The 24,671-nt window shown below is 37.2% G+C and overlaps 1 protein-coding gene across 1 annotated transcript; it reads left to right on the top strand.

Moving 5' to 3' along the window:
- The first annotated feature begins 11 nt into the window (after positions 1 to 11).
- LOC110461886 lies at positions 12 to 16,762 on the top strand. The gene is made up of 6 exons (XM_021515607.1): positions 12 to 97; positions 4,128 to 4,992; positions 14,114 to 14,215; positions 14,451 to 14,648; positions 15,656 to 15,843; positions 16,235 to 16,762. The coding sequence occupies exons 2-6, from the start codon at positions 4,149 to 4,151 to the stop codon at positions 16,241 to 16,243; spliced, it is 1,341 nt and encodes a 446-aa protein (XP_021371282.1). The 5' UTR covers positions 12 to 97; positions 4,128 to 4,148; the 3' UTR covers positions 16,244 to 16,762.
- Positions 16,763 to 24,671: the final 7,909 nt, after the last annotated feature.

Below are 24,671 nucleotides of genomic sequence, written 5' to 3'. Positions count from 1 at the left end.
ATTATTTATTACTTATCAACCAATCAATTACATTTGTAAAAATAGAACGAAAAAAGCCCGGACAACACCGATGAGCGCACATGGGGAACTTCTGAGGGTAATGTATTCAATCTGTTCCTATGTGTTTTGTTATTTTGTTCGTTATCTTTCCTTCTTATATTAGAATATATTACAACAATTTATGTGCTCGTACATTGGGGTAGACTTGTGAACACACGCGGATTCCAAATGCACCCAGTTTGAGTGTCCAAGCGAGCCCCCCTCCCACCTTTTTGGATGTCAAAGTTGTTTAAAATTATGACTGTAAATTGATATATATATATCATTTAAAAAATAAGGGTATTACTATAAAAAACAGTATATATGTGATGTGTCATGTCTCACGTGCAGTGCAATGCAGTCACACAATGTTTGTACAAAGATATGTTAAACTTTGTCCCCCTAGTAAAGTTAAGACTAGGCTAAAATTTGCAAAAGTGCCCAGTGAGCATCTTTAGACTAGGGCATCGTTGATGCCGTTTTGCATGTGGGTACCTTGGAAGATGCCCAATTGTGGTATAGGTGTGAAAAAGCGACATAAGACCTATAACAATATGCAGTGGCCTGTTGAAAACGAAATATTAACGATAATGTACTGAAATTCTAATGATGTCCAGTTGGCATCTTTAGCCTGGGGTATGGTTGATGCCATTTTGCATGTTGATAGCTTAGAAGATGCCCAGTTGTGGTATAGGTGTGAAAAAGGGGCATAAGACCTATAACAATATGCAGTGGCCTGTTGAAAAATGAAAAAATAACGATTATGTACTAAAAATTTGAAATGAAACCCAGTGGGCATCTTTAGTCTGGGGTATCGTTGATGCCGTTTTGCATGTGGATACCTTAGAAGATGCCCAGTTGTGGTATAGGTGTGAAAAATGAATTTGAATATCAAACTAGCCCAATATTGCGCTAGGCTCCCAACATTGGTCCAGTCCAATATTGAATAAGTAACCAACTTCATGCTGGTATTTCCGACACACATCCTGGTTGTTCTAGGAATGGTTGTCATTGTGGACATATCTGGCCGCTCTTCACTGGACAGCCTCAAGCTGGTTGATGTGCTCTGCCCGGTATGAATCCCAGACAGAGAATGAGTACTCTAGGTGAGGTGTGACAAGGGCAGAGTAAGTGAGAGTTTTGACCCGCCTTGCGCATCCAGACATGTTACAGCGCAAGAATCCTAGAGTTCTATGCACCTTAGCTGTAATGCTGTTTATATGTGGGCCCCAGGACAGGTTGTGTGACAGGATTACTCCCAGACCGAGATATTTGCTCTCTGTAACAACTTCGAGTGATTGCTGGTGGAGTGAATAATTGAAGCAAATAGGATGTGGTTTCTTTGATGTTCTGATGACAAAGCATTTATCTAAATTGAAATTAATTTGCTTATCAGATTTCCATTTCTGAATGTTTACCGAATCTTGCTGGAGTAGCTCACAGTCCTTAGCTGTGTGGATGACTCAATAGATGAGACAATCGCCAGCAAGGTGACGAGCATTGGAAAGTATAGATTCTGGAAGGTCATTAATGAAGAGGAGAACAAGTAGAGGTCCGAGGACTATACCTTGTGGTACCCCTGAGTCCGCGGATAGAGGAGGAGCACAAGTATAGGTCCGAGGACTGTACCTTGTGGTATCCCCGAGTCCAAGGATAGAGGAGGAGAAAAAGTAAAGGTCCGAGGACTATACCTTGTGGTACCCCCGAGTCTGCAGATAGAGGAGGAGAACAAGAAGAGGTCCGAGGACTATACCTTGTGGTTTCCCCGAGTCCAAGGATAGAGGAGGAGAACAAGTAAAGGTCCGAGGACTATACCTTGTGGTATCCCCGAGTCCGCGGATGGAGGAGGAGAACAAGTATAGGTCCGAGGACTATACCTTGTGGTATCCCCGAGTCCGCAGATAGAGGAGGAGAACAAGTAAAGGTCCGAGGACTATGCCTTGTGGTATCCCCGAGTCCGCGGATAGAGGAGGTGAACAAGTAGAGGTCCGAGGACTATACCTTGTGGTATCCCCGAGTCCGAGGATAGAGGAGGAGAACAAGTAAAGGTCCGCGGACTATACCTTGTGGTATTCCCGAGTCCGCGGATAGAGGAGGAGAACAAGTAAAGGTCCGCGGACTATACCTTGTGGTATTCCCGAGTCCGCGGATAGAGGAGGAGAACAAGTAGAGGTCCGAGGACTATACCTTGTGGTACCCCCGAGTCCGCGGACAGAGTAGGAGAACAAGTAGAGGTCCGAGGACTGTACCTTGTGGTATCCCCGAGTCCGCGGATAGAGGAGGAGAAAAAGTAGAGGTCCGAGGACTGTACCTTGTGGTACACCCGAGTCTGCAGATAGAGGAGGAGCACAAGTATTGGTCCGAGGACTATACCTTGTGGTATCCCTGAGTCCGCGGATAGAGGAGGAGAAAAAGTAGAGGTCCGAGGACTGTACCTTGTGGTACCCCCGCGTCTGCAGATAGAGGAGGAGCACAAGTATTGGTCCGAGGACTATACCTTGTGGTATCCCTGAGTCCGCGGATAGAGGAGGAGAAAAAGTAGAGGTCCGAGGACTGTACCTTGTGGTACCCCCGCGTCTGCAGATAGAGGAGGAGCACAAGTATAGGTACGAGGACTATACCTTGTGGTATCCCCGAGTCCGCGGATAGAGGAGGAGAAAAAGTAGAGGTCCGAGGACTATACCTTGTGGTACCCTCGAGTCCGCGGACAGAGTAGGAGAACAAGTAGAGGTCTGAGGACTGTACCTTGTGGTATCCCCGAGTCCGCGGATAGAGGAGGAGAACAAGTAAAGGTCCAAGGACTATACCTTGTGATACCCCCGAGTCCGCGGATAGAGGAGGAGAACAAGTATAGGTCCGAGGACTGTACCTTGTAGTATCCCCGAGTCCGCGGATAGAGGAGGAGAACAAATAGAGGTCCGAGGACTGTACCTTGTGTTATCGCCGAGTCCGCGGATAGAGGAGAAGAACAAATAGAGGTCCGAGGACTGTACCTTGTGGTATCCCCGAGTCCGCGGATAGAGGAGGAGAAAAAGTATAGGTCCGAGGACTGTACCTTGTGGTACCCCCGAGTCTGCGGATAGAGGAGGAGAAAAAGTAGAGGTCCGAGGATTGTACCTTGTGGTACCCCCAACTCCGCGGATAGAGGAGGAGAACAAGTAGAGGTCCGAGGATTGTACCTTGTGGTACCCCCAAGTCCACGGATAGAGGAGGAGAACAAGTAGAGGTCCAAGGACTATACCTTGTGGTACCCCCGAGTCCGCGGGTAGAGGAGGAGAAAATGTAGAGGTCCGAGGACTGTACCTTGTGGTACCCCTAGGCCTGAGTCCGCGGATAGAGGAGGAGAACAAGTAGTGGTCCGAGGACTGTACCTTGTGGTACCCCCGAGTCCATGGGTAGAGGAGGAGAAAATGTAGAGGTCCGAGGACTGTACCTTGTGGTACCCCTAGGCCTGAGTCCACGGATAGAGGAGGAGAACAAGTAGTGATCCGAGGACTGTACCTTGTGGTACCCCCGAGTCTGCAGATAGAGGAGGAGAACAAGGAGAGGTCCGAGGACTGTACCTTGTGGTACCCCCAAGTCTGCAGATATCCGTGGTCAAAGCAAAAGTTCCTGTGAACATAAGGTTTAATCACAGGGGTTTGTTACCAATGTCTGAAATACACATATGCTATACTGATATGGGTCACAGCACACATAAACATACATGAAGGGGTTTCGTCTCATGAATGCTTCTGTAATGGTGTTGGTGCTTTATTTTCACTGTTAAAAACTGTGTCTAGAGATCATACAATGTGTGAATTATGTTAATTATGCTAGAATTTGTCTTAACTTTAAGATTCCGTTGAAAATTTGTTGAATGCTTGAGGGGGCTTCACACTTTTGGTGTAAGGAGTGAATTGATCACAAACATCAATACTAAAAACTGTTAGATCCCCATCCTTTACTCACGTTTAATTAAATCACAAAAACAGTTTGTGTATATGTACTAAAAAATATTCTGAAATATTAAACATTTTCAAATATTCATAATTTAATATGATTTCAAACTCAATTAACATGATTTATTTTTCATTTTCTACCAACAGGTCATCTTATAAGCCAAGAGAATGTTTGTGTTATATAGATGGATGCCGGGTAGAATACTCTACCACATTTCAAGTGCGGCATCAACTTCAGATATGTTGTTACCTGGTCAAAGTTCCAGAAGGGATTTGATGTCTCCGGTCAGTCTGTGTTGCTGCAATCATAGGAAATACTTACCTCGTGTGGTTAACCACAAACTTCAATTTTCAAAAAAATATGCCAATTCAGCTCCCAAATATTGGAATGGGATGAAGACAGATGAAAAAATTGAAAATGCCAAAAAAATGCATGATAAAATCAAATCATCTCTACCTGAAAAGACACTTGTAGTATATACAGATGGTTCTATGTTAGACTCCAAACGAAGAGTGGGGCCATGTGGAGCTGGAGCAGTCATTTATGAAAATGATGAAACTATAGCTAAGCTGTCTGTCCCTGTGTCACCGCAGGCCCCCAATGACCTAGCTGAATACACTGCAATCAAGATAGCATTGTCAAACATAATCAAAAATTTCAATTTTTTACAACTGGAAAAAATTCAAATATTCTGTGATAACCAACATGTCATAAAAGGGTGTTTAAATGATACAAAGGAAGCTGAACATGCAGATATTGTTGCTAGTATAAGACAGAAGATGGATGTGATTATATCTGAAGGTGTAGAAATAGCTATAGACTGGGTGCCGTCAAACAGTGGAGTGGATGGGAATGACCTTGCTGACAAGTTAGCAAAACGAGCAGCTATCATGGCGTCCACGTTGCCATTGGAGTCCACACTCATTACAGAAAGGGATGTGCAGCGATCAATGGAACAGTTTAAATCTGTGACAGGATCTAAAGGGCGCAATAGGGACTACAGTCAAAACGGTAAGAAGCAGTAACGATTTTGTTAACTATCTCATTGTACAATTCCCTTTAATTGTTCATTAGTTTAACACTGAACATTTTCAGGAGTACATTTTCTCATATGTAATCACCTAAATCAGTAAGTTTGTATATCTTATGATGACAGAGGATCTCGTTAAATTTATAAGTCAGTTCAGTCTTTCGCATGCAGAGTTATCTTCTCTTGGGAGCAGGTATTGATGGTTACGTCATTGGTTTGTGAGCGAAAATTACGTCGTTCTCAAAAATTGATGACGTTACTCTCACAAACAAGTGACGTAACAATCAATACCTGCTCCCAAGAGAAGATAACTCTGCAATACGCAAAGACGGAATATCAAATACCCGGGTAGAATAATTAATAATAATAATAAAAATTATTTATTGAGGATAAAATACATGTTTAGCCAAAGGCTAATCTTCCACATGGTCCACTTGCTAGTAAAATACATGCATTAGATAAAATAGCATATTCACGCAATCGATATATAAATGAACATGGTTATCTTGCTAGTAAAATACCTGTATTAGATAAAATAACATATTTACGCAAACTATATATAAATAAACATGGTTATTTTGTTAGTAAAATACATGTGTTAGATATAATAACATATTTACGCAATTGATATATAAATAAACATGGTTAGCTTGCTAGTAAAATACATGAATTAGATAAAATAGCATATTTACGCAATCGATATAGAAATAAACAGGGTTATTTTGCTAGTAAAATACATGTATTAGATAAAATAGCATATTTACGCAATCGATATATAAATAAACATGGTTATTTTGCTAGTAAAATACATGTGTTAGATAAAATAACATATTTACGCAAACGATATATAAATAAACATGGTTATCTTGCTAGTAAAATACATGTGTTGGATAAAACAGCATATTTACGCAATCGATATATAAATAAACATGGTTATCTTGCTAGTAAAACACATGTGCTTGTTAAAAGTTACTTATATATTGATGCAATCGACATATATAAGGTTATAAAATCACAGTTATCTTAAGGTTATAGGAGTGTATTGATAAACGGAAATAGGAAGTACATCCCTAGTTGAAAATCCAATGTAGGGAGACAGTATCACAATTTCCGCATATTCTAATGTTTAATATTAAACTGATGAATATTGTATGTTTATTATTGACAGAACAGTGTTTTCTCTCAATATTAAAGTATTTCAAACCAATCCAGGCATTAATTCAGTGGTATTTTAAATCAATGAGTCACATGTGTCCATTTTTCTGTACTTCAGGAAACCGGCTACCTATTTCACTAACTGTGAAGTTTTTCAAGAAAGATAACTCTTACCTGCAATTACTATGTTTATATGGGTTTATTATAAAATGTCAAGTTTTAATCGGTTATAGATAATTAATTTTACACAATTTCACCATTTATTAAATTGATATACATTAATGCAATACTAATATATGTCAGTATAATTTTTATTGACATTATTTTGGAAAAAAATGTGTCATTTTTTTTTCAAAATTCACTCCTTTTTACATAAATTTCCGTTTAAAATCCTTAAAATTGTGACAAACTATATTTTTTTTGTGGCAGATTTTTTTTCTTTTATTCAAAGCAATATAACTATAAAATTTCCAGAAATTCTACTGAGAAATGGTGACACAATCCTAGTACCTTAAGAGTGTCACAGAATGCATAAAGTTTCATGCAAAGTTATTTCATCAGTTAAATGGCATGTGCCCAATATACATACATGCTTGTATTGCAAGCAATAAAAATTGACATAATTATACGCTAATATAGCATAATCTAAAATTTTGATATAATTCAGATAAGAAGTCTATTTAGAAAGCAACAAGTTTTGGTTACATGAGAACAAGTTAAAATCTAAGACATTGATATTTAGTAAGTTTTCGTTTGAAAGTGGTGAAATTTTCTATTTTTTAGCTTTATTAATAATAATAATAATACATTTAATATTTTTTTATTTATAGAAGGTAGCTCAATTAGTTACAAAACTAATCTCCCTTGAAGCCTTCTCTACAATCTACGGCAATAATATATACAGAGTAATAGCATTAAATATAAATATATATACAGGTATAATCAAAGGCAACATTGCATAGATTTGAAATACACTTCTAGCATAATTACAGCCAAACATGATGCTGTAAAATGTATATTAATTAATTGTACATGGACACAATGCAATTATATTATCAATACTTAAATATGAAATCAAGAAGCATATACATAGTAATTTACAGACAATATTGCAAAGATTGTAATCTTTCTAGTATAGGGACTTGATAACATGGAGGATACAGCATATGTATGGATCAAACTAGAATTCAGAGGTGAAGAAAGTGCTTAAAACATTTTGTCTTGAAAGACTTAGGTCACCGGTAAAACATTCTAGTCGTTAATACTGTCAATAAGGGAGTGTCTGGAATAAAAAACAGTTCTGTGTTTTGGCAAATTTTTTTCGATAGCATATCTTGTATTCCTAGAGTGACCTTGACATTTATATTAATATTATTTGTCAATCGGCATCCATCTAAGGAATTCAAACATTTGCCTAGAAGGTGTGTCAAATGGTACATCTAAAATTCGTCTAGCTGCTTGCTTCTGAGTCTTAAGCAGCTTGCGGTGCACCCTGACCATACCGTACTGCAATACATAAAATGTGGGAAAACACAAGAATTAAAAAATGTTCAGCTTTTCTTCCGTAGGTAGATATGGGCTTATGCGTCTCAATAACCGTAACCTTTGCCTTATTCTAGATAAAACAGATGTAACATGACTTCCCCATGTCAATCCATTTTCAAAATGCATGCCAAGTAGTTTCCCACTGCATACTTGTTCAAGGGGTTCATTGCACATAAATAATTCTAAATTTAAACATTTTTTTTGCTTTTGTTTTGAGGCAATGCACATACATTTTGTTATCAGTATTGTTACACAACTTTAAAAAAAAATAAAAAAATATTCAATTTTTTTGTTGTCGCATTCAAAACATACAAAAATATGTAAATATCAGTAAGAATAATGAAAGGCCACTGTACGTATGTTATCTATATCTTTGAACAGAACTTTCATCTATAAAACTACTGCTACATTGCTACATTAATTTTGACATATTTCATGATTGTTTTAACTCTGAAGATTGTATCAAAAAAAAAAAAAAGAGAAAAAAAAAATTAGAAAAAAAATGCTTACAACTCCAATCATGTATTCATATTAAGCATTCTGTCAATGAAATTCCATTTTTGGTTTACCATAATCTTTTTTTTATTTGAAAATGTATCAAGTCTACACTCTTCTACTTTTTTTATAAAAAAAACCATGTAAGTTTTCCTTTCAGTAATTGTAGGGGTTTTCCTCCTTAATTTGCACAAATATATGTACATGTAATATTTTAATATTAAAATCAAGAAATTTATTTCATTTTCAGTTTCAGTTTCAAAAACACCAAACAACATGATAACTGGGTCTCTTGCTAAGTCTATTTCATATTGTGACCTCAAGAGATACATAAAGGATGACCAAAGAGATTGTACATGACAACATTCCCATAGTAAATGTATTAATGTTGCTCTTCCATCACCACAGAATGTACATCTTTCTGTTTCACTCAATTTACATTGCATTAATTTGGTATTAGTATGTAAAATTCTATGAAAGAGTTTGAACTGAAAATTCTGAAGTTTAGACTATCATCTGTAATATATCTCGTAATTGAATAAAACTTACACCAGGATTCTTTGGGAATGTTTAAATGTAAAATTTCCTGCCATGCATCTTGACTTTTCTTTGGTATTTCTGTGACTGATTTCAGCATAAATTTATAAAAATAGTTTGTAACCTTTTCATGTTTCTTCAAATACTGAATAAATTTACTTTGTTTTGCCTCATTTGGTTCATTTCTTTGAAATAAAATCAGTTTCCATGACCTTGGTATTGCATTTAAAATTCCCAAAAATTCAATGAAATTAACATCCAAATTGAATTTCTCACAAAAGTATTCATTTGTTAAAAAACTATTGTTTTCAACAAGATCTCAAATAAAAAAAATGTCTTTTCCACACCAATGTTTATAAATAAAAATCTTATTATCAATTTTAATGAAGGTATTATACCAGATCGGCTCAGAAGCAACAGTGTCTGGGGTGGTGGGGAGTTCATCACCAGTTAACTCTGCCCATATAGTGAATATTTCTCTCCAAAAGATATTTAGAAATTTTTAACAGCCCTTCTTTTTTCATTTTAAAGACTTTATCTCCCCCATATGGTTAAATTTTATCTAATATCAGTGTCTTCCAAGGTGAAGTATTTAATGGATCCAATATTTTTTTAATCCAGCACATTTTTAAGGCATGACAAAGAGATATAATGTGTGGTACATGTAAACCTCCCTCATTATAATCCCCATACATAACTGTACGTTTTACTTTGTCTACTTTTTCGTTCCATAAAAATTCAAAGAAATATTTCTGTAGCTCTTTGACCATTTCTAAGGGTGGGTCTGGTAAGACAGTAAATGTTTGAATAAAAATGGGCAGAGCTAAAGTTTTTATAACAGTTACTTTGCCAATATATGTAAGGTTTCTGAATGACCAATCATTTAGTAGCTTTTTGACAGTGACTAACTTTTGTCTGAAATTATCTTCCAAAATATTTTCCAATTGAAAGTTATAAGAGATACCTAATAATTTAAAATTTCCTTGGTGATTCCAATTCAAATTCCTATCTGGAAGTATTTCCTCTCCACAACCCCGTTTTGCCCCAATCCAAATTGCCTGTGTTTTTTCAATATTTATCTTAAGACCAGAAACATTACCAAAATCATCTAAAATTTCAAGAACAGAATTTAAGGAATATGGATCATCAGATAAAGTAAAGGAAGTGTCATCTGCAAATCGATTTATCAGGTATTCTGAATTATTTACTTTGATACCCTTAATATTAGGATTTACTTTTATTGCTGAACTTAACATTTCTACACATAGGATGAAGATATATGGACTAATAGGGTCGCCTTGTCTAACTCCACGGCATACATTAAAAAAATTGGAGCAGTGTCCATTGTTTATTACACAACATGAATTCTCATTATAGAAAGTTTTTATCCATTGTAAAAGAGAAGGACCAAAGCCGTAAAAGGAAAGCGTTTTAAAGATAAAATTAAATTCTAGAGAGTCGAAGGCTTTCTCAAAATCTATAAGTAACAATAATCCAGGGATATTTTCTTTTTCAGTATTTTCTATTAAATCATAAATTAGTCTAGTGCATTCTCCAATATATCTTCCTTTAAGGAAGCCTTTTTGTGTTTCACTTATTATACTGTTTAAAACTGTTTTAATTCTATTTGAAATAACTGAAGAAACAATTTTGTAGTCAACATTAAGTAAGGTAATAGGCCTCCAATTTTTTACATGTAATTTAGATTTACCTTCTTTCGGAAAACATGCAATCATACCTTGACGTTGTGTTATAGATAGAAGTCCCTCGTCATATGCTTGATTAAGTGAATTAATTAAAAACCTATTGATATCTGTCCAAAAAAAAAATTCTACAGTAAATCCATCTATTCCAGGAGATTTATTATTGTTCATATTTTTTTAGGATTTAAGACATTCATGGTAATGTATTTTTCCTTCTAGCTGGATACTTTGTTCCAGGGACAGTTTATTTATAAAGGGATTGTCATTATCAAAAAAGAAGTCATTTGCTACATTATCATTTGTGTATGAGCTAGTATAGAGCGTCTGATAGAATTTTTTCTGTTCTCCTAAAATGTCTTGTATATCTGTTATTTCTTCGCCAGTTTCTGTTATAAGCTTTGGAATTAACTTTTCTTGATAAAGTCTTTTTTCTAAATTGCAAAAAAAAACTGGAACTCTGTTCACCTTCAACTTTCCAGCTTGCTTTTGCTCTCAAAACAATTCCTTTAATTTTACTGTCTCTAATGAACTTTAACTCATTTTCTACTTCTTCAATAGCCCCCAACTGCCTATCTTCTTATTTAATTTATCTCTTGCCCGTTTTTTATATGATGAGTAAGCAATAGTTTTCTCTCTAATCATTATTTCTAAAGTCTCCCATAGCAATTTATCACTTATTGAAAAGGTAATAAGGTTTATATCTTCCTCTTCAGGATGAGTAGCATATATATCTATAAAATCTCCAATACATTTTTCGACAAGACCAACATAATCCAGATCATTTAACAAACTATTATTAAACTTCCATGTTCCCTTTCCCTTTTGCTGGTCAATACATTTTATAGATAAAGAAATTGGGGAGTGATCCAACCTATAACTTGCACCAATACCCGTTTTACATACAAAAGGATTTAAATCTGAAGATATTAAAAAATAATCAAGTCTAGCTTGTTTTCTCTGTGGACCATGCCATGTAAAAAAGTTCTTATCCTGATTTTGCTCTCTCCATATATCTACTAAATCAAATTTTTCCATAATTGATATAATTTCCTTTTGATTAGCTTCATTATTCCTGTTAACGTATTTTTTTGTGTCTTCTACATAACTCTGTGATGCATTCCAGTCACCCCCTAAAATTAAAGATGTATTTTAAACCAAGCTTCGTATCCCCATTCAAATTTCCAATGGCCTTCTACTTCCTTCTTTGAATGCGTATCAATCAAAAGAATAATATCATATTTACTTTTATATTTTTCAAAAATGTCCCTTCTCTTTATAGGATCAGAAGATAAACCCCTACAATTTACACTACATATTTTCAATCCATCACCAGTAACTTATAGCCATTAAAGTATATAAAAGTATTTTTTACATAAAATAACACAACTTGGAATGACGGAATATTTCTTATCAAAAGTAGATCATTGACTTACTTCTTGACACATTTATGAGAATTTAGTTAGAAGCATTTCATTGAGTTGTCTATGAGACTTTCCGTATAGGATCACCACATAATAGTTTTGCTTTGCGATTATTGCATTACAGAATGTCAATTACTATAAGTAGGTCAATGTGATCTAATTCTTGACCTATATAAGATATCAAAGGATTTTTTTATATAAGGTTGATCTGTGATAGGGTTTCATCCAGGGTAAAAAAAATAGCATGCTTTTGAGCCTTGAGCAAGACCTTTGTTGGCATGAAACAGTTCCACGTTATCACATTCAAAGATAAATATTGGCACTTACGGTGACCTTCTTCTGCACAAATAAAAAAAATAGCCAAAAAAAATATCTCTTATACTGGTTAGGTTTTACATCACGTGCTTGTGCTATTAGATACAGTATTCTGAATGATTTTAACAGGGTTAGACACTAACTATTTTTGCTTGGTAGTCCACAGGACTAGTTGAATAAAGTATTTGCTAGTCCTACATCAATATAACTAGTCTAACTGTTACTTTTCCTGAAAGAAACATCTCCAGCACAAAACATTGAAGGAGTTAAATTTGGAGACATAAAATAACTCCTGTCATGACATTTAGTGAATTTTTAGGAAGATTTTGACAATTGTCATACAGTATATCTATATTTTAAGAAGTTTTCAAAAAGGAGTATTCTTATTTTATAATTTCACAAGTTGAAAGGACCAGTTAGGTTATGTAGTTCACTAGTCCTTGTTGTTTAACTAACTGGTGGTAGTCTTGGACTGGAGGACTAGTGTTAGTGTCAAATCCTAATGAATGAGGACTTATACAGACGAGTATGTTCTGGAAGGTTTTGTAAAAGTACCGCTGAATTGTCAAACGACACTGATACTCTTGTTAGTGAATCAAGGCTTGATTCAAATGTTTAAATTTAGTTTCAGTTATAAAATATTTAGATGACCCCCGTTATAAAATAATTCATATAAAATATTTAGATGAATATGTACAGTATGAATATTCATTCCTATGAAGAAAAAGAAACTGGCCAAAATCTTATGTACTTTTTAAACTTGATTTAAAACAATTATGAAACAACTTCTGTCATTTTCTATTGATCACTCTTGCTGGCTAGGAGGCTAACGTGCAGGAATTTTGATGTCGGAGAAAACCATAGCATCCAGAAAAAAAAGATCGTTTGGCAAGTGACCTGATATCTTTTCATACAAATGGAAAATTGAATTCCAGTCATCGTGGTGAAAGGATTACAGTGCCCTTTCCACTGCCACACCTGACCATCTGACGTTATCTTATATAGGTGATAGGGAGTTCTCACAGCTTGAGACTGTAGTTATCTTATATAGGTGATAGGGAGTTCTCACACCTTGACACTGTCGTTATCTTATATAGGTGATAGGGAGTTCTCACAGCTTGACACTGTCTTTATCTTATATAGGTGATAGGGAGTTCTCTCAGCTTGACACTGTCGTTATCTTATATAGGCGATAGGGAGTTCTCACAGCTTGACACTGTCTTTATCTTATATAGGTGATAGGGAGTTCTCACAGCTCGACACTGTCGTTATCTTATATAGGTGATAGCGAGTTCTCACAGCTTGACACTGTCGTTATTTTATATAGGTGATAGGGAGTTCTCACAGCGTGACACTGTCGTTATTTTATATAGGTGATAGGGAGTTCTCAGAGCTTGACACTGTCGTTATCTTATATAGGAGATAGGGAGTTCTCACAGCTTGACACTGTCTTTATCTTATATAGGTGATAGGGAGTTCTCACACCTTGACACTGTCGTTATCTTATATAGGGGATAGGGAGTTCTCACAGCTTGACACTGTCTTTATCTTATATAGGTGATAGGGAGTTCTCTCAGCTTGACACTGTCGTTATCTTATATAGGGGATAGGGAGATCTCACAGCTTGACACTGTCGTTATCTTTTATAGGTGATAGGGAGTTCTCACAGCTTGACCCTGTCGTTATCTTATATAGGTGATAGGGAGTTCTCACAGCTTGACACTGTCGTTATCTTATATAGATGATAGGGAGTTCTCACAGCTTGACACATACATGTTCAGTTGTAAATTTATGATACAGAGTATCATTTAACAACTCAGCATTTTGTTGAGACTTGAGACATTTTTTCAAGTGAGCTGGGAAAGCAACATTAGGATCGCATTGTGAAAAACAAAAATCATAATTGCATAATAATCTGTATTTCTTATCAGTGATGCTAGCCATCTTGATGAAGAACAAAGACCAGAAGAGGATGACAGGAGCTAACAGCAGCAGCAGCCAAGGAAATCAAAGCCCACCTGACAGTGAATCTGGTGAGTAAAGTCACGATTGTAAAACTACACCGTCTTCTTCTCAGTGATAGTAGCCATGCATCCTAATGGAAAAAAAGGCTATCAAAGAAAAACATCTTTTATTCAAAATATGATGGTTTCTGTGAGAAGGCCAGTTTATTTTTGGAATATTTTGATTTATTCATTAAACGTGTTTACACTAAAATGAAGGTTTGCATTTCCTGGTATTCGTTGTAATGTTGATTTTTTGTTATAGGTCCTGTGGTTAATATGAATAATCGTCGAGTGTTGTTCACAGGCATGTATCAGGACGACCTCCATCGATTGGTGTCTAAAGCTACGATGCATGGTTGCACTGTAGACAAGAAATTGTCCAGTGTCACTGACTTTGTTGTTCATGGTTTGTGTGACACTACTGACAAGGAAGAAGTACAGCAGCTTGCTTATAAAATAGGTAAACACAGGCTTCAGTATGTCAAGTATATGTACTGTATTGATGCTTCCTTGCGTTATGAGAGATTCAACTTCGCGAATTTGTGAATGCATAAGTATGTTTTTTTTTTTTTAATTTTGGCAAGAAAGATGAAATGAAAATAACAATATCCAATAGTTGCATGCCAAATAGTCAATGTTCATCATTATGTGTAAATTGAACACAAAAAGAAATCCCTTTGAGGTACACAATATGTACCATTTAGGTGTTATTACAGGTGTGCAGTATGTACCTGTGTTTGTATGTCCCATATAGGTGTACAATGTGTGACCTACCTGTGCCTGTATGTCATACAGGTGTGCAGTATGTACCTGTGTTTGTATGTTCCATACAGGTGTAATTGTAATTTGTCAGTTTTCTCGATATTCATGTATACAATGTGTGACTTTTTAGGTCACCTGAGCTTTAGCTCAAGTGACCTATTGCTATCCGTTTTCGTCCGTCGTCGTCCGTCGTCCGTCGTCCGTCGTCCGTTAACATTTTACATTTCAAACTTAAAGTCAAGTTCTGCTGGGCCGATTGAACTGAAAGTTGGTAGGAATGATCGCCTCATGGTCCTGACAAAGTGTTGTTATTTTTCGGGTCGATCAGAAATCCAATATGGCCGCCACGGCCGCCATTTTGAAAACCTATTTCAAACTTTAAGTCAAGTTCTGCTGGACCGATTGAATTTAAAGTTGGTAGGAATGATCGCCTCATGGTCCTGACAAAGTGTTGTTATTTTTCGGGTCAATCAGAAATACAATTTGGCTGCCATGGCCGCTATTTTGCTACTAAGTTCTAATAGGCCGATCTCACTTAAAATTGGTCTAGGAATGATCAGCTCATGGTCCTGACAAAGTTAAGTTAACATTATACTATTTTTTACTCAAATTGGTACATATTTCAGCAACAAAAATGAATACTGTAGACTCAGGTGACCGTTTAGGCCCATGGGCCTCTTGTCTGTGTTTTTATGTGTCTTACAGGTGTACAATGTGTTAGCGGTGATGATTGGGAAAAGGCACTGAGCAAATGTCCGAAGCTTGGGCTACCATCTTATTCTGAGGACAATCACAAACACACCAAGTTGAAAAAGAAACGTCCATGTCACTCTGGCAGCAAAGATGGAAACAACAGGAAGGACAAGAAAGGCAAAAATAGTGTTCAGAAAAAGGTGAAAATCCTTACCCTCTAAGTACCTACAAACTTGTGGTTGGAGTGCTTTCTTTTGAAAATCATTCAATCTATTTTATATTCTGTGTATTATTTAATATTCTGTTTATAGGTTACATTTTGTCAGGTTTTGTGGACAAAATGTAAACTTGAGGTCAATTCTAATGCAGACGCGTGGTTTTCTGAATTTAAAACTGATGTTCATTTCTTAGGGAGAATTTTACAAAATAAATCATCAACATGCAGAGAATGACTGTATATTTATCATATAAATTGATTGTTTACAAGATTCAGTATGTAATACAAAAATTTAAATTTCAACCGATTTTAGGCAATGATTTTGTTTATTACCACAGATCATGTTATAATGATTGTTTCCGTCTTTTTTCTAGAAAAGATAAGGGTTGGATTATCAAGGTTATTATGTTGGATGAGCAGATTTTTGACCCTTGCTTCTAGAGGAACAATTTCAAGGCCTTTCAAATTATGGATGAAATAATCGTCGGCACTTTCCGTAAACGAGAATCAGAAAATGCCGACAGCTCCCGATTGCGAATGAGTGTGATGTACAAACTATGTACCCATTGAGATTAACATTTTATCTCTGGCCTCTAGAGTTTGTCGTTCAATCGATGAAGCATTTAAGTTGGACTATAGTTTACAGATTTATTGAGTTGGATGTTCAGTCCATGGACCAATTGTGTAGGACGATAGTACATACGTTGGATTTGATCAACAATCTTTGGACTACGACATGGTGGATGAACATTTCAGAAAATACTTGTCAGCCATATTTATTCAAAACTCTTGTAACAGAATTAAGCTATAAATAGTGCTACCCTGGAAATGATGACAAGCATGCCTTATTGTATTTTGACTGATGTATATGAATCAGTTGCCAATAAATGTATTTTACTGTTCAAGGAGATGTTTCATTCTCAAGCTCAATGATTTGACACATTCTCACAGGTTTTACAATATTTACAAACATCAGTTTGTTAAATATAGTCATTTAAAAAAAATCAATCATAGTGTTGTATTAGTTCAGTCCAGTTACGTAGCACCTTTTAAAACATACTTCTAATTTAGCTGCATTTTGTGTTTCACAACTTATGGTCATACCGAGAAATTTTCACTGTTTCCGCCCTTTTTGCCCTTAGTAATGAGGGCAAATTTATCATTACATCGAACATTTATGAACAATATACATAGTAATAAAATGTGAAGGGCGAATATAAAATTGGATGAAAATGGATTTTACTGTCAAAGGTGAAAATTTGACTGGCGAAAATTTCTTGGTATACAGTATTTTTTTTAGGTTTTCATGCACTTTCCCTTATGGAAATGAGAGACTTCTTGCAAATATTTGCGGCAATGTTGCAGCAATTATTTGTTGCAAATTGCCGCAAATATTCAGAATTTGTATACAAATTAGTTTTCTTGCAAACAAATATTGCAACTTTGCTGCAAACAGTTACTCTAAATAAAACAGAAGACATGAAAATAATTAACTGGTTTTTAATGAATATAATTCAACAACTTTAACTTGATTAAAACTATTTAGATCCTGTACAAAAAAGTAGACACAGACTAGAGCAGGAATATGCATGGACATTTCACGAAAATACAGGTGGATATTTTAGTGCCTGGAAAATGCTATAGTTGTTTTCCATATGGTTTCTACTGTATCCGCTTGGAATTGATGGAAATATGCCTGGGAAACAGGCACGTAATATTTAGGTTGTAAATGAGTCTTTCCAGATAGGGAAAATCCATCTGGAAAAAACACCCGGGTGGACTAGCAAAATCAATGTCCCCGTGACAGCAGGATTCTGTTTATAGGAAAGTCCTGGTGGGTTAGAAAATCCAGGCAGATTTTCGATTCCTCCTGGAAAAGTGGTAGGTAATATTTAAACGAATCCGAATGGATTTCCCATCCATATGGAAAAAATCTGAGTGGACTAAAAACATCCATGTTTAATCAGTTAATTAAAGCCCAGGCGGGTTTTTAGTTACCCAGGTGGACAATAAGTAACTTTAAAAGAGATTGTTAAACAGACAAGGTTTGATTAAAAAATAACCTGCGTTATTTACAGAATTGAGAAGTAATTTATGCTATACAATAAAGCTATATGAAATGCTCGAATTCAGAAAGGAAAGACCTTGCCAGATTTTTGTGGACCACAATGTATCTTTTACAAAAATAAAACACTAATGTTCAAGTTTTGCTACATCATTTTTCATAATTTTCTCTCGAAAATCTTCAGTTCACTCACTCATTGTTTCATTCCATCTTTTCTAGTATAGAGAATTTTTCGTTTTTATAATTCATTTCTTTTATTTCATTTCAAAGTCTTGTATGTAGTATTTAGAATTTGGCTAAGAACATATTCTTGCAACTTTGCAGCAAATTGCTGCAAAGTTGCCACAAACAAAAATTGTTTGTGGCAACTTTGCAACAAGTTTGTAAAAATAGTTTGCAGTTCATGTTTCTGTAAGGGTTGTCGGACCATTATTCTTATAGTTACAGCACTAACAATCCAATGTGTTATGTGTTCATTGATCTTTATAAATGATCATCACACGACGAAAAATGACTTGAAGATGTCACTTACATTATTCCACATCTATGATAGAAACCTGGTAAAGTGACATCCTTAAGATGTGTTTTTAATGTAAAAGTTACAATAATACACAACATTTACATCGCGCCCTATATAATTTGCAACATAACTCAAAGACACTTTACAGCACATGGATAATAGTATTCCTACAGTGACAGTCATAAATATAGTAGATAAAAAGGGCATACAAATTACAAAATGGTGTGTAAAAGACTTGATTAAATATTTAATAACACATTGAAGTGGTCTGAGGTTGTTGATTAGTGTGAGTTGTTATAATAGTGAGAGAACAAGTGGTCCTTAACTTCCAACACGATGCTGATGTCACTGACTTATCAAACACAAAGAAATTAAAACAAGTGACATAAATTATTACATAAAACCATGTTTCTGGACCGTTGGAAGTGTTGATTCCATTTTTGACTTTGTTATCATTGTTTATGATTGATTATAATTGTAAATTGTAAGCCAAAAAAAGCCTCTTGAGATAACATCATTCTATATTCATCAATTAAATATTTCCATTTCCTCATTTAAAATCTGACTTCAATATTTTAATTGATATTAATTGAGTTACATTTTACAGGATGTAATGTTACTGTTGGATTTTATCTTACGAATGGAACGCCACAGTATATGCCAATTTCCTAGATTTTGCCAAGGCATTCGACAGTATCCATCGACCTGCACTGTGGAAGATCCTTGCACACTACAGAATACCAGACAAGATCATTTCCATCATCAAGATGCTCTATCAAGATTTCCAGGCCAGAGTGATATGTGGCAACAACCTCACGAACAGCTTCCCACTACAGACTGGAGTAAGACAGGGATGTTTGCTACCTCCCCTGCTTCTCGTGTATCGACTGGGGGATGAAAAAGACAACCGACCAGACCAACAGAAGATTGCTTTGGACATTTGAAAAGTCACTTGAAGATCTAGACTTCGCAGATGATATTACTCTCCTGGCTCATCGCTTCCAGCATATCCAAGGGAAGACAAACGACTTGGCAAAGTACAGCAAACAGATAGGTCTCAACATCAACACTGGAAAGACAAAGAATAAGAAGGTTAACAACAAAGTGGAAAGAGATGTGATGACTGGGAACACCTTAGTAGTAGAGATGTGATGACTGGGAACACCTTAGAAGTAGAGATGTGATGACTGGGAACACCTTAGAAGTAGAGATGTGATGACTGGGAACACCTTAGAAGTAGAGATGTGATGACTGGGAACACCTTAGGAGACGAGATGTGATGACTGGGAACACCTTAGTAGAAGATATGTGATGACTGGGAACACATTAGTAGAAGAGATGTGATGACTAGGAACACCTTAGTAGTAGAGATGTGATGACTTGGAACACCTTAGTAGATGAGATGTGATGACTGGGAACACCTTAGTAGTAGATATGTGATGACTGGGAACACCTTAGTAGTAGAGATATGATGACTGGGAACACCTTAGTAGTAGAGATGTGATGCCTGGGAACACCTTAGTAGTAGAGATGTGATGCCTGGGAACACCTTAGTAGTAGAGATGTGATGATTGGGAACACCTTAGTAGTAGAGATGTGATGATTGGGAACACCTTAGTAGTAGAGATGTGATGACTCGGAACACCTTAGTAGTAGAGATGTGATGACTCGGAACACCTTAGTAGTAGAGATGTGATGACTCGGAACACCTTAGTAGTAGAGATGTGATGACTCGGAACACCTTAGTAGTAGAGATGTGATGACTTGGAACACCTTAGTAGATGAGATGTGATGACTGGGAACACCTTAGTAGTAGAGAGGTGATGACTGGGAACACCTTAGTAGTAGAGATATGATGACTGGGAACACCTTAGTAGTAGAGATGTGATGACCGGGAACACCTTAGTAGAAGAGATGTGATGACTGGGAACACCTTAGGAGACGAGATGTGATGACTGGGAACACCTTAGTAGTAGATATGTGATGACTGGGAACACCTTAGTAGTAGATATGTGATGACTGGGAACACCTTAGTAGTAGAGATATGATGACTGGGAACACCTTAGTAGTAGAGATATGATGACTGGGAACACCTTAGTAGTAGAGATTTGATGACTGGGAACACCTTAGTAGTAGAGATATGATGACTGGGAACACCTTAGTAGTAGAGATATGATGACTGGGAACACCTTAGTAGTAGAGATATGATGACTGGGAACACCTTAGTAGTAGAGATTTGATGACTGGGAACACCTTAGTAGTAGAGATATGATGACTGGGAACACCTTAGTAGTAGAGATGTGATGCCTGGGAACACCTTAGTAGTAGAGATGTGATGATTGGGAACACCTTAGTAGTAGAGATGTGATGATTGGGAACACCTTAGTAGTAGAGATGTGATGACGGGGAACACCTTAGTAGTAGAGATGTGATGACCGGGAACACCTTAGTAGAAGAGATGTGATGACTGGGAACACCTTTGTAGACGAGATGTGATGACTGGGAACACCTTAGTAGCAGAGATCTGATGACTGGGAACACCTTAGTAGATGAGATGTGATGACTGGGAACACCTTAGTAGAAGATATGTGATGACTGGGAACACATTAGTAGAAGAGATGTGATGACTAGGAACACCTTAGTAGTAGAGATGTGATGACTTGGAACACCTTAGTAGATGAGATGTGATGACTGGGAACACCTTAGTAGACGAGATTTGATGACTGGGAACACCTTAGTAGAAGATATGTGATGACTGGGAACACATTAGTAGAAGAGATGTGATGACTAGGAACACCTTAGTAGTAGAGATGTGATGACTGGGAACCCCTTAGTAGTAGAGATGTGATGACTGGGAACTCTTTAGTAGTAGAGATGTGATGACTGGGAACACCTTAGTAGACGAGATATGATGACTGGGATAACCTTAGTAGACGAGATGTGATGACTGGGAACACCTTAGTAGCAGAGATGTGATGACTGGGAACACCTTAGGAGACGAGATGTGATGACTGGGAACACCTTAGAAGGAGAGATGTGATGACTGGGAACACATTAGTAGTAGAGATGTGATGACTGGGAACTCCTTAGTAGAAGAGATGTGATGACGGGGAAAACCGTAGTAGAAGAGATGTGATGACTGGGAACACATTAGTAGAAGAGATGTGATGACTGGGAAAACCTTAGTAGACGAGATATGATGACTGGGAACACCTTAGTAGAAGAGATGTGATAACTGGGAACACCTTAGTAGAAGAGATGTGATAACTGGGAACACCTTAGTAGAAGAGATGTCATGACTGGGAACACCTTAGTAGTAGAGATGGGATGACTGGGAACACCTTAGTAGACGAGATTTGATGACTGGGAACACCTTAGTAGTAGATATGTGATGACTGGGAACACCTTAGTAGCCGAGATATGATGACTGGGATAACCTTAGTAGACGAGATGTGATGACTAGGAACACCTTAGTAGAAGAGATGTGATAACTGGGAACACCTTAGTAGAAGAGATGTCATGACTGGGAACACCTTAGTAGTAGAGATGTGATAAGTGGGAACACCTTAGTAGGAGAGATGTGATGACTGGGATCACCTTAGTAGTAGAGATGTGATGACTGGTAACACCTTAGTAGAAGAGATGTGATGACGGGGAAAACCGTAGTAGAAGAGATGTGATGACTGGGAAAACCTTAGTAGACGAGATATGATGACTGGGATAACCTTAGTAGACGAGATGTGATGACTAGGAACACCTTAGTAGAAGAGATGTGATAACTGGGAACACCTTAGTAGAAGAGATGTGATAACTGGGAACACCTTAGTAGAAGAGATGTCATGACTGGGAACACCTTAGTAGTAGAGATGGGATGACTGGGAACACCTTAGTAGACGAGATGTGATGCCTGGGAACACCTTAGTAGTAGAGATGTCATGACTGGGAACACCTTAGTAGTAGAGATGTAATGACTGGGAACACCTTAGGAGTAGAGATGTGATGACTAGGAACACCTTAGTAGAAGAGATGTGATAACTGGGAACACCTTAGTAGAAGAGATGTGATAACTGGGAACACCTTAGTAGAAGAGATGTCATGACTGGGAACACCTTAGTAGTAGAGATGTCATGACTGGGAACACCTTAGTAGTAGAGATGGGATGACTGGGAACACCTTAGTAGTAGAAATGTGATGACTGGGAACACCTTAGTAGACGAGATTTGATGACTGGGAACACCTTAGTAGTAGATATGTGATGACTGGGAACACCTTAGTAGCAGAGATGTGATGACTGGGAACACCTTAGGAGACGAGATGTGATGACTGGGAACACCTTAGGAGACGAGATGTGATGACTGGGAACACCTTAGCAGAAGAGATGTGATGACGGGGAAAACCGTAGTAGAAGAGATGTGATGACTGGGAACTCCTTAGTAGTAGAGATGTGATGACTGGGAACACATGTGATGACTGGGAACACCTTAGTAGACGAGATTTGATGACTGGGAACACCTTAGTAGAAGATATGTGATGACTGGGAACACCTTAGTAGGAGAGATGTGATGACTGGTAACACCTTAGTAGACGAAGTTTGTCTACCTTGGCAGTAAGATCACAGCCGATGGAGCCTCAGCATCTGATGCAGAGAACAGAATAGCCAAAGTACGAGCAGCCTTTGTAAACCTAAGGAGCATTTGGAAGTCATCAGTCATCATCATCAGTGATGACTGGGAACACCTTAGTAGTACAGATGTGATGACTGGGAACACCTTAGTAGGAGAGATGTGATGACTGGGATCACCTTAGTAGTAGAGATGTGATGACTGGGAACACCTTAGTAGACGAAGTTTGTCTACCTTGGCAGTAAGATCACAGCCGATGGAGACTCAGCATCTGATGCAGAGAACAGAATAGCCAAAGTACGAGCAGCCTTTGCAAACCTAAGGAGCATTTGGAAGTCATCAGTCATCAGCATCAAGATCAAGATCAGGATCTTCAAGAGCAAAATCATTAGAGTCCTCCTCTATGGTGCTGAGTCATGGAAGGTGACCAAAAGCATTGTCCACAAACTGGATGTCTTCCAGACCAAATGCCTCAGACGGATTCTGAAGGTTTTCTGGCCCAACACCATCAGCAATAAAGAACTGTGTCAGAGAACCTCAACATCACCAATCTCTGAGATGATCAAGATGAGACGATGGAAATGGATTGGACATGTCCACAGAATGGAAACAACATCAATTCCAAAGGTTGCCATGAGATGGACACCAGCAGGAAAGAGAAATAGAGGAGACCAAAGGAAACATGGAGCTGGCGATCAGTGGAGAAGGAAATGAGAGAGTTTGGATTGACTTGGGGCCAGATTCACCAGATGGCAGCAGACAGACAGAGATGGCGATCCTCAGTGAAGGCTTTATGTGCTTCCCAGCACGAACAGGATTAAGTAAGTAAGTAAGTAGTATGCTTGCAATAAGTTGTTTCTCTCTGTCACAAAAGAATATACAGTATTTGCAAATGGCAATTCACTGCAAGGTTCATGTAATCCACATACTGGTTATTATACCTTATGTACAGTGATTTACAGACAGCTTTATGAAGTCCATGCGCATACTCATACCATGGGTAAATACCTAGTACAGCTATTCACAGATAGGAGGGAGCAGTATCTCTTACTGAAAAAGGGTCTGATGACCCATTTAAAATAATTATTGGCCCTCTTTCCTATCTGATACCAAGATTAAATGGTACATAACTTCCTTGCTACTATTTCACAGACATTCATCAAACTTGCTGTACTAACTTATCTTAGGATGGTAGAGTTTGCTAAAATAGAGTCTCATGCCCATTAGGTAAAGAGTTAAAGCCTTTTGGTGATTTTTTGTGTCACCTGCAACGCGAGTATTACTTTGTCGGCGTTGTCGTCGTTGCCGGTTGCGTTATCCGAAACATTAGGTTTCCGTGCAATAACTTCGAGTTCCCTTGGGTTGATTGAAATCAAACTTCAAACAGTACTTCCTTACTAAAAGTACACGTACTTGCTTGGGATAGCTTTTCAGATCCAAAGGTCAAAGGTAAAGGTCAACGTTACTATAAATAGAAAATCTGTTGCGCAGGCTACACATCCACTCCTGTGGAATTCTTGTGTTACCACAGTTTGAAACATAAATTTCTTGCTATTTAAGAATATGAGATTTGCAATGCATGTCTTGATATAGAGTCTGTTGCT

The sequence above is a fragment of the Mizuhopecten yessoensis genome, unplaced genomic scaffold, assembly GCF_002113885.1.
Source record: "Mizuhopecten yessoensis strain PY_sf001 unplaced genomic scaffold, ASM211388v2 scaffold10703, whole genome shotgun sequence".
Classification (NCBI taxonomy): domain Eukaryota; kingdom Metazoa; phylum Mollusca; class Bivalvia; order Pectinida; family Pectinidae; genus Mizuhopecten; species Mizuhopecten yessoensis.
The sequence above is the reverse complement of the archived record's forward strand: the minus strand, read 5'-3'. Positions and strand labels throughout refer to the sequence as shown.